At 41.8% G+C, this 11,068-nt stretch overlaps 1 protein-coding gene across 1 annotated transcript in view; it reads left to right on the top strand.

Moving 5' to 3' along the window:
* Positions 1 to 10,797, top strand: part of LARP6 (La ribonucleoprotein 6, translational regulator) — a 75,524-nt gene extending 64,727 nt beyond the window's left edge. The window contains exons 2-3 of the mRNA XM_075342726.1: positions 5,956 to 6,166; positions 9,234 to 10,797. Of these exons, the coding sequence (XP_075198841.1) occupies positions 5,956 to 6,166; positions 9,234 to 10,274 (1,252 nt within the window). The 3' untranslated portion in view covers positions 10,275 to 10,797. The remainder of the gene's footprint in view (positions 1 to 5,955; positions 6,167 to 9,233) is intronic.
* Positions 10,798 to 11,068: the final 271 nt, after the last annotated feature.

Raw genomic sequence — 11,068 nt, 5'->3', positions numbered from 1 at the left:
ACATGTTAAAAAACTGCAAGTCACCGGATCCGCACTATAACGCAGGCAAACGCAGGTGAACGCAGGTGAACGGATGTTAACGCGAGTCCATTGCAAATGCATTGAAATGAAAACGCATTTGCACTGGATCCGTACTTCCGCTAAAATAACGTTTTCAACGGATGTTAAAAAGACGTAGTGTGAAACCAGCCTAATATGCAAGTCTATGGACAATCTGCACATAACGAAGCTAAAATGACTGACCTGTTATGTATTTGAAACACACACTGTGCAGTGTACATTGAGGAAACAACCATAATGGGCAGGAGAATTATACCATTCAGTGTACTGTAAGGTTATATACATATGTGGGGTTTTTCTCTTTTTTTTTTTATGCTTTTTTCAATGCAGATTTGTCAAAAAACCTGTAGGGTTTCCTGATGCCAGCAGAATCCTGAAGCCTCACACGTTGAGTATTTTCTTCTTGCAGATTTGGTACAGATTTATATCCACAGCATGTCAATTCTTGCAACATTATTGCTGCTGATTTCACCCATACTAATGAATGGGGCAAAAGCTGCACCAAAAAACGCAGAGCATAAAAAAGGCGGCAACTCAGTTTTGCTGCAGCGTTTTTCCTGTTGAGATGCAGAAATGGTGCAGAACTTTTTGCACCAAATACTTAGTGTGCACATACCCCTAAGATGCTGCATGTTTAAAGAGTCATCAGGTTTTTGCTCCCATATCTGAGAGCAGCATAATGTAGTGACAGACCCTGATTCCAGTAATGTGCCACTTACTGAGCTGTTTTCTGTTACTTTGATAAAAAAAAATTCTCTGCTGCAGATCTAGCAGTTATACAGAGCTGATGAATATGCTGGACTACCTGCAGCACGCCAAGTAGTCCTCTAATGGTTATCTACTGCTGATTAAACAGTGATTTTATCAAAACTACACTAAGCAGTCCAGTAAGTAACACATTGCTGGAATCAGGATCTCTGCTCCTACATTATGCTGCTCTCAGATTAGATGACAACTTAGTAACAGATTCCCTTTAATGCAGTGTCAAAAACTCATTGTGGGCTTACAAGCTAAATCTGTGTATATGTGCATCTCCTGACAGTGTATTGATATACTCGCCTAGCTGTCTTCTCTGGGATCCAGCACAGTTTTGCTTCTCTTCCCTGTGGTGTCAGGGCTCTCTCCAGTTTGCTCTTTGCGCGAGCCTGAAGCCTTTTTTTTTTTTTTGTCACGCAAGTCTATGGAGCCTTGTTCTGATACTCCATAATTTACACTGTAAAAGCCACCTCTGGATCATTCAGAGCTCAATGTGATCCGGAGAGTCTGTAGAGCTCCAAGGAGAGGTAAGCAGAGTATGCCAGGAAGGAACACCACTGCCCACTGAACTCTTCTACACATTTAGCCCAGCAATTGGTGGGATTACAGCACTTAAAGGGAACCGGTCAGGTCCAATATCCATCCAGAACCACGAACAGTTCTGGGTGTATATTGCTAATTCCTATTATGATGTGGTTATTAAAAAGTATTTACTGCATATTACTAATCCCTGCCTAACCGTCCCTGTATCTAGTAGCATAGATAAAGGGATCTTTAGAAAAAGTATTTCTAAAGATCTATGCTGATGTATGCTAATGAGAGAGGGGGCGAGTCCCAAGGGCAATAGTTCCCCGGCCAGTCGCCCCCTAGCATGCAAAGACGCCCCTGTGGGTGTGCTAACCTGCTAATGAATGCGCAGGGTCACAGGATGCTCTCGCTCACCTCTCTGCTGCCATCGCTGCCCGACACTGGATTTCGGCTCAGTGTGCATGTTCCCAGAGTTTGGGTCATGCACACTATGAAGCCGGGTGTAGACGTCCAGGCTTTAAACTGAAGTAGTGCACGTGACCGAACCTCCGGGGTCATGCCCACTGAGCCGAAATCCAGCATTGGATTCGATGGCGGAGAGGTGAGTGAGATCATACGCTGACGCTGCGTATTAGCATGTTAGCACACTCACAGGGGCCGACAGGGGCATACTAACATCCAAATTGAGCCGAGTAGCCAGTGGAACTAATGCCCAGGGGGACTAGTCCCCTCACATATGATAAAAGATCTTTAGAAATACTTTTTCTAAATATCTCTGCTACTAGATACAGGGACAGTTAGGCAGGGATTAGCAATATGCACCCAGGACTGCTCGCGGTTCTGGGTCCGTATTAAACCTAACAGGTTCACTTTAAGCGAAACTTGTCCCCAGACTTTCCCCTATAAGCTGTGGCCACCACCGGTCAGCCCTTATATACAGCATTCTAGAATGCTGTATATAAGAGATCACTGGTGCTGGCCGCAGCTTGTAGGGGACAACTATGGTGACAAGTTTCCTTTAAATCCCGCCCCCCCACTCAAAATTCTGGAACACACTTTGAAGCGACATTTAGACTTTAGTTCTGTTATTTCTTCGATGGATGGGTAATGTTGGAAGTTGTGTTGTATAACATTTAGTTTTTAATTTTTCCAGTACATTTTATAAGACAGGGTGATTATAAGAGATTCATTGGCTTTCATAGAGGTTTATTTCAAGTGTATTCCATGCACAATAGTGAAGGGCACATAACGAACATAAGCTCTCCAGGTTTAGCACAGAACGTTCACATCGATGGTCATTGGAGTGGCGTACAATTCGTATTGGTTGCTGTGGCCGGCTGGCCGTAAATGTGGCAATAGCTGTATGCGATATGGTTTCTGTTGCCATCACAGAATCTTCCAGTCGGCTGAGGAATGTCAAGTTCACAACTTGGGTAACTTTAATTTCTGTGGGCTACGTGCAAAGGTCTCTGGAGCCCTCTCCACTGCGTCCCTGGAACACTCGGTCGTCCTTAAATTGTGACTACCACCACAGAATGCTCTGGTGACCAGGGGCGTCACTTTTATACTGTCTTAGGAACGGAATTGATTTAGGCTGTGCTCACACAGTGGTTTTTTTTACGCTGCGTTTTTGGCCACAAAAAACGCACCGGTAAAAACGCATGCGTTTTTACGGCATTTTGTGCTTTTTTTGGTCACTCCGTTTTGCTGCGTTTTTTGGTCACTCCGTTTTGCTGCGTTTTTTGGTCACTCCGTTTTGCTGCGTTTTTTGGTCACTCCGTTTTGCTGCGTTTTTTGGTCACTCCGTTTTGCTGCGTTTTTTGGTCACTCCGTTTTGCTACGTTTTTTGGTCACTCCGTTTTGCTGCGTTTTTTGGTCACTCCGTTTTGCTGCGTTTTTTGGTCACTCCGTTTTGCTGTGTTTTTTGGTCACTCCGTTTTGCTGCGTTTTTTGGTCACTCCGTTTTGCTGCGTTTATTGGTCACTCCGTTTTGCTGCGTTTATTGGTCACTCCGTTTTGCTGCGTTTATTGGTCACTCCGTTTTGCTGCGTTTATTGGTCACTCCGTTTTGCTGCGTTTATTGGTCACTCCGTTTTGCTGCGTTTATTGGTCACTCCGTTTTGCTGCGTTTATTGGTCACTCCGTTTTGCTGCGTTTATTGGTCACTGCGTTTTGCTGCGTTTATTGGTCACTGCGTTTTGCTGCGTTTTTGGTCACTGCGTTTTGCGTTGCTGCGTTTTTCCAATGTATTGCATGGGTGAAAAATGCAGGAAAGAATTGACATGTCCATTTTTTTAGCTCAAAAACGCAGCTAAAAAAAAGTTGTGTGCGGACAGCAAAAATGAAAAGTCAGACTTTGCCGGGGAAGCAGTCATGCAGTTTTGAGGCCAAAAATGCACCCGAAAAACGCGCAAAAATGCACTGTGCGCACATAGTCTTATACTTCTCATACTCTAAAACACAATGCTTTTTTGAATAGTCGGCATTTTGGGATCTGATGCCGCCTGGGGAGTCACAAGCGAGTCTGCACGAGCCAGTTCCAAACTCTGAGATGTGCCCTTTCCATACTATATCATTACAAACAGGTGAAATTTATATCTTTGCAGTAATATGAATGTAAATCTTACTGAATCTTCTAATCGCCCCGTACTATTAGGATGGGATACAATGTTCGCGCACTCAGACTGTTTTCCCCATAATCCTAGTAGATGTAATGCAGGAAGCAGAGATTGTGGACAGCGCACAAGGTTTTCAAAGGATTTCACAGAAATTGAAGAACATTGTGTTACAGGAATGTGCTGCACGAGAGCTCCGAGAACGAGACCTAATCCTTGTGGCAGACAAGTCGGAACAAGGAATGTGCATCATAACAGCTGGTTCACAGAAAATCCCAAATCATCAAATATTTGTAGGATTCTTTTATTTTTTGCCTTTAGGACAGCCCGGGTCACGTATGTCACTTTGGGTCAAGTTTTCATGGAGTTTTTTTTTCTTGGATTGAAACCTAAACCGTAAAAATGTACTAGACAGACTCTCTCCTATAAAATGCATGGACAGGGTTTGTTCAGCTACTTTTATACTTTTTCTCAATCTCTCTAGCAGTTCTCTAATTTAATATCTTCAGAATCTTCCTATTTTGGCAGCTGGTAAGACTGAGAAGATCTTCAGATCTCTGTGTCCGTCTTGACTAAACTGCTCCAGCAATCCAGGGAACGGGTCTGTGGAACCTCGGGAACAAGCTCTGCAGTCCATTCTTGAATGGAGCGAATGGGCTCCTGCTCAACCTCAGCTACATTAATTGCCTATGTGACTGCTGGAAATAGAGTACAGTCCTCTGATTTTTCTGGCAGTCCCATAGAGTGGAGCAGAGGCCAAATATGTGCAATGCCACGTCATTCAAGACTTGGCATTTCCCGAGCTCTGATCCTGGGATTGCTGGTGGTCCTAGCTGTTGCCCACCCAGCAATTAGCAGGTTATCCACTATTCTGGGTAATCCAGAATATCCACTATTCAGGTTATCCACTATTCTGGCTTGTAGGGGACAACTATGGTGACAAGTTTCCTTTAAATCCCGCCCCCCCCTCAAAATTCTGGCACACACTTTGAAGCGAAATTTAGACTTTAATTCTGTATTTCTTCGATGGATGGGTAATGTTGGAAGTTGTGTTGTATAACATTGGTTTGCAGTACATTTATAAGACAGGGTAATTATAAGAGATTCATTGGGTTTCATAGAAGTTTATTTCAAGTGTATTCCATGCACAATAGACAATGCACAGTGCGGATAGGTTGTACCTTGAGATTTTGGAAAGAACACTTTAAGGTGGAATACATATTAGGCCGGCGTCACACTTGCGTTTAAAAAATTGTTCCGATTCTCATGCTTGAGAGTAGGATTAGCGATGTCAGTGATCCGTGTGCAATGAGTCTGATTTTTCTCATGATAGTAGTCCGTGAGCCATCTGTATTCAATCCGTATGTGATCCGTTTTTTTTCCTCAGCAGCTATTAGTCATTACAGTCATGTACAGGAGCATTTAGTGTTCTATGCTACATGATACAATTGTATTTAGAAAATCAGATGTCACTAGGATGGTCCGTGTGACATCAGTTTTTCTCGCACCCATAGACTTGCATTGGAGTGTGACACCAGCCTTAGACTAAGACCAGCAAATCGCAGAATACACATTAGATGGGCCTCCAGGTATCAGTATTTTTGGCTTAATGATTGGTAGCCTTAAGAGGACATTGACCAGACCCTTGCACTTTATCCTGACTAGACTTACAAATGTGTATTAGATGCTCATCAGATTTTGTGGGGAAATGATTGGGCATGTTAAATTATGGTCTGTTTACTTTAATTTGTTTCAATTTGAGGTATGTCGGCAGTATTGATTTCCTCCTAATCCTCCTATGAATCAATATAAATTACTGCATACAGTAGTATATAGACTATCGGCTCATATACACGAACAGTAAGTTGTTTTCATAAATCATTAGTGTATTTTTTTATTACATGGATGCCCTAATTTAAATCACTCCTCTAAAAAAAAATGTGATCTGTCCTTCCTCTGGTTTGTGAACTGTAATCCTTTATTTCATGTTTTGCAGTGGAGCAGCCACAAGTGGGGGAGAGAATGACGGAGATGAGCTGGACCAGGACTGGAAGCCCCCAGACCCAGAGCTGATCCAGAAGCTTGTTGTACAAATAGAGTACTACCTCTCTGATGAGAATTTGGAAAAAGACGCCTTTCTATTGAAACATGTGAGAAGAAACAAGATGGGATTTGTCAGTGTTAAACTACTTACCTCTTTTAAAAAGGTATTTTAAGATTGGCGTTTGAAATTTTTTAGATGCTACTTTATTTGGGACAGACCTCTGCATGACTTAAAGGGATTCTCCAAGAATGAGAAAAAAATGGCTTCCCTGTCAGTACGGGCTGCAGACTCAAGATATACAACTCCCGAGACCTGTGTGTCAACTGTGATGAGCTGAATCAATTTAACAAAAAGTGATTTCTCATGAACCCCAAAATGTTACCAATAAATCATACATTTTGTCATGCAAAAAATAAACCCCCAGTTTTGTAGATGAAAAAATAAGTTATGACTTTTATTAGGACAGGTTGTAGTTTTTATTGGTACCAATTTAGTGTGATTGATTAAGCCCTCATACAGCTATGTCAAAAGAAAATGAAAAGGGTTGTCCACTACTTGGACAACCCCTACTCATTCACCTTGTTCGCCCCCATAAAAATAAATAAGCCTATGCTCGTTGCCAGTGCGGTTCCAGCGATGTGTCTGAAGCCATGATCCCGGGGCCAATGCAACATTGACAAGCGGGCCCCACCGGGCGTTGATTGGTTGTGGAGCCCACATGTCATATTGATGTCGTGTGGGCCCTTGGAGCACAGCCTCAAACATTGCTGAAACCGCGACAGCACCGGAGGGGAGTATAGGCTTATTTATTTTTAAGAGGGCAAACAAGGGGAATGAATCGGGGCTGTCCAAGTCCCCCATATTATGGCAACACATTTATGATGTACAATAAGCACACAATTCCACATTTTGGTGCAGCCAATATAGGAAAACCAATTAAGGCCCCATGTGAATAAGAGGCTGTGATGGGTATATAATTGTGGGTATATAAAGTAAAAAGCTCATCCATACTTGCTTAAACATACACATTATGTATAGTGTGTAACTGTGTTGTATCATTAGGTTTGCATAAAATGTGTGTGTGTGTATAATACATATATATAGTACAGAACAAACGTTTGGACACACCTTCTCATTGAAAGAGTTTTCTTTATTTTCATGACTCTGAAAATTGTAGATTCACATTGAAGGAAAACTATAATTAACACATGTAGAATGAAATACTTAACAAAAAAGTGTGAAACAACGGAAAATATGTCATATATGCTAGGTTCTTCAAAGTAGCCACCTTTTGCTTTGATTACTGTGTGGCATTCTTTTGATGAGCTTTAAGAGGTAGTCACCGGAAATAGTCTTCCAATAGTCTTGAAGGAGTTCCCAGAGATGCTTAGCACTTGTTGGCCTTTTTGCCTTCACTCTGCGGTCCAGCTCACCCCAAACCATCTCAATTAGATTCAGGTCTGGTGACTATAAAGGCCAGGTCATCTGGCGTAGCACCCCATCACTCTCCTTCTTAGTCAAATAGCCCTTACACAGCCTGGAGGTGTGTTTGGGGTCATTGTCCTGTTGAAAAATAAATGATGGTCCAACTAAACGCAAACCGGATGGAATAGCACACCGCTGCAAGATGCTGTGGTCATGCTGGTTCAGTATGCCTTCAATTTTGAATAAATCCCCAACAGTGTCACCAGCAAAGCACCATCACACCTCCTCCTCCATGCTTCACACTGGGAACCAGGCATGTAGAGAGTCTATCTGGTCACCTTTTCTGCGTCGCACAAAGACATGGTGGTTGGATCCAAAGATCTCAAATTTGGACTCATCAGACCAAAGAACCGATTTCCACTGGTTTAATGTCCATTCCTTCTGTTCTTTAGCCCAAACAAGTCTCTTCTGCTTGTTGCCTGTCCTTAGCCGTGGTTTCCTAGCAGCTATTTTACCATGAAGACCTGTTGCACAAAGTCTCCTCTTAACAGTTGTTCTAGAGATGTGTCTTCTGCTAGAACTGTGTGGCATTGACCTGGTCTCTAATCTGAGCTGCTGTTAACCTGCGATTTCTGAGGCTGGTGACTCGGATAAACTTATTCTCCGCAGCAGAGGTGACTCTTGGTCTTCCTTTCCTGGGGTGGTCCTCGTGAGCCAGTTTCTTTGTAGCGTTTGTTTTTTGCCACTGAACTTGGGGACACTTTCAAAGTTTTCCCAATTTTTCGGACTGACTGACCATAATATCTTAAAGTAATGATGGTCACTCGTTTTTCTTTACTTGGCTGCTCTTTTCTTGCCATAATACAAATTCTAACAGTCTAGTCAGTAGGACGATCAGCTGTGTATCCACCAGACTTCTGCACAACACAATTGATGGTCCCAACCCCATTTATAAGGCAAGAAATCCCACTTATTAAACCTGACAGGGCACACCTGTGAAGTGAAAACCATTTCCGGTGACTACCTCTTGAAGCTCATCAAGTGAATGCCAAGAGTGTGCAAAGCAGTAATCAAAGCAAAAGGTGGCTACTATGAAGAACCTAGAATAGAAGACATATATTCATTTGCTTCACACTTTTTTTTTTTTTCTATTTTAAGTATTTCATTCTACAATTTTCAGAGTCATGAAAATAAAGAAAACTGAGGTGTGTCCAAACTTTTGCTCTGTACGATGTGTGTGTATGTATAAGTGTGTGTTCTATATCAACTATTTTTGCAATTTCAACTTCATTTGAACAAGTGACAAAATTGTAAAATTGTCCTGGCTACAAGTAGCGCAAAATGTTGGAAAACTCTTAGCTGCAAAAGGGTTAACATTCTTTGCATTACGCTTGCATAGTAATGCAGTAGCAGCAGGCAATGATTTACATCCCATCCAGCTTTTTCCACCATTGTTTGTATATCAGTTTTGCTTTGTGAACTAAAAAAATCAATGCAAAGGATAAATGTAAAATGCATCAGCCATACAAATGTGTAAAATGTGATTAATCAGTTACCTAAAAGCTGGCCGCCTTATATTTAGAAACCAGTGCTTCGCATTTATTAAACTACTCTGGAAAAAAATAATTGCGTTATACCTGGTTGTGGGCAACAAGGCTATGCTTAGTTTTGATAAACGAGACTGTGTACAGAATTCATATTGTATAGAAAATATATGTAATGCCACCATAAATAAGTCTTTAGTCTCAAGGCTCAAGATATTTACAGGTTAATACAATGAAATAATAATGTTGTGTTCTTTCCAGGTAAAGCATCTTACCCGTGACTGGAGGACCACTGCCTATGCTTTAAGGTATTCTGATATACTTGAATTAAATGAAGATAACAGGAAAGTGAGACGAAAAACTCCAGTTCCCGTCTTTCCAAGCGAAAACCTTCCCAGCAAAATGCTCTTGGTTTATGACCTTCACTTCATTCCTGAGCTGCAGTGTTTAAACAAGGAGCAGGAAAATGGTGGGATGCAAGAAAAAATCATGGAGCAGCTGCTGAAGAGCTTCGGAGCTTTTGGAAGCATCTCCTCTATTCGCATCTTGAAGCCTGGTAGAGATCTTCCATCAGATGTGAAGAAATTCAGCAGTCGGTACAGTCAGGTTGGAACCAAGGATTGTGCAATAGTTGAATTTGAGGAGGTGGAGGCTGCAATAAAGGCACATGAAACCCTCAATACTGAAAGTGACACAGATGATGGTATAAAAGTTGTTCTAATAGGCATGAAGCCACCGAAGAAAAAGATTCAGAAAGACCGAAGCAAAGAGGAGGATGCCAAAAATCTTCGGAAGAATAGATCTCTCAATAAGAGGGTTGAAGAGTTGCAGTATATAGGAGATGAATCTACGGGGTATAGCACCTCAGAGCCTGATAGCAATCCCAACTCCCCAATGGTGGGTCGGAAGATTCAGTCATCCAATAAGCTGAGCCCATCTGCCTACCCAAATAATCACCTGAGTCCAAATGCTTCACCTAGAAATAGCCCCTGGAGTAGTCCTTGTGGCCAACGTAAAGGGCTCAAGCAGTCTCCTCTTGCTGACAGCATGAGTCCTGAAGTTTCGCGGAGGTCTACAGAGTACTCCTCAGACAGCAGCATCACACCATCCAGTAGCCCTTGGGTCCAGAGAAGAAGACAAGCCCAAACAGTTACACAGGAAAAAAGTCCAGCATGTAGTCCAATGCTTGGGAGGAAGATACAGAATGCAGATGGACTACCACCTGGGGTCTTGAGGCTGCCGAGGGGTCCTGATGGTACGAAAGGCTTCCACAATGGAACAGAAAGGAATAAACTTGTGTAGAATCTGAGTTCCATGCAACCTTTTGGTACTTGCAATTCTACCTGTCAACACCAGCCATTAGTACTGAAGTCTCATGTATGCAAGGCCGTGCATGTGGATCCTCCAGTATTCCAGGGCTGGCCAAAGCTTCTACCTGGGAAGAAATGGATTTGTAGAAAGACTGATAAGTCTGTATTTATTATTTTTTTATCTGATTTTTCATGGGTACACATACTTTGTACAGTGGCAGCAGTTATGCTGTATTATATTTTTATTTTATTTTTTTTTTTGTTAAACAATTTTAATTTCTATGTCAGTCTTACTGGGTATCTGAAGCAATTGCTATTCATTGATGCTTATCTAAATATTAAGGCCAGGAACGCAACAGGTTGCATATTCTCCAAAGCCTATTGGCAGCTATCACTAGTTTATCCAATAGGATGTTGTCAATCTTTCTGCGAAGCTCATTGTACACTTCCAAAGACAGATGTGTATAAAGAATGTATATTTTCTGTGCTGTGAATTAAATGAACTTCCATAAGCATTGAGGCATCTTGTCTGACTTCTTGCTACCAAAAGCAACCAAGTGTTAAATATTTGGTCATGAAGTCATGAAATGCTAAGGATCTGTCAAGCCTGCAATAGTGGCACCTACCTGATAAGGAAGGTGCAGATAATCTAGTAAACCTGCAGTTTATCATAATCTAAGCTTGCCATAATGTTGTTTTTTCACATTTTATCACAACTATTTCCTTTGGAAGAAGACTTTAAAATATCATGTAGTTCTTGATACATTTTTAATAGACGAGAAGCTA

The sequence above is a fragment of the Anomaloglossus baeobatrachus genome, chromosome 4 (genome assembly GCF_048569485.1).
Source record: "Anomaloglossus baeobatrachus isolate aAnoBae1 chromosome 4, aAnoBae1.hap1, whole genome shotgun sequence".
Classification (NCBI taxonomy): domain Eukaryota; kingdom Metazoa; phylum Chordata; class Amphibia; order Anura; family Aromobatidae; genus Anomaloglossus; species Anomaloglossus baeobatrachus.
Note: the sequence above shows the minus strand (reverse complement) of the source record. Positions and strands in the feature narration are given on the sequence as shown.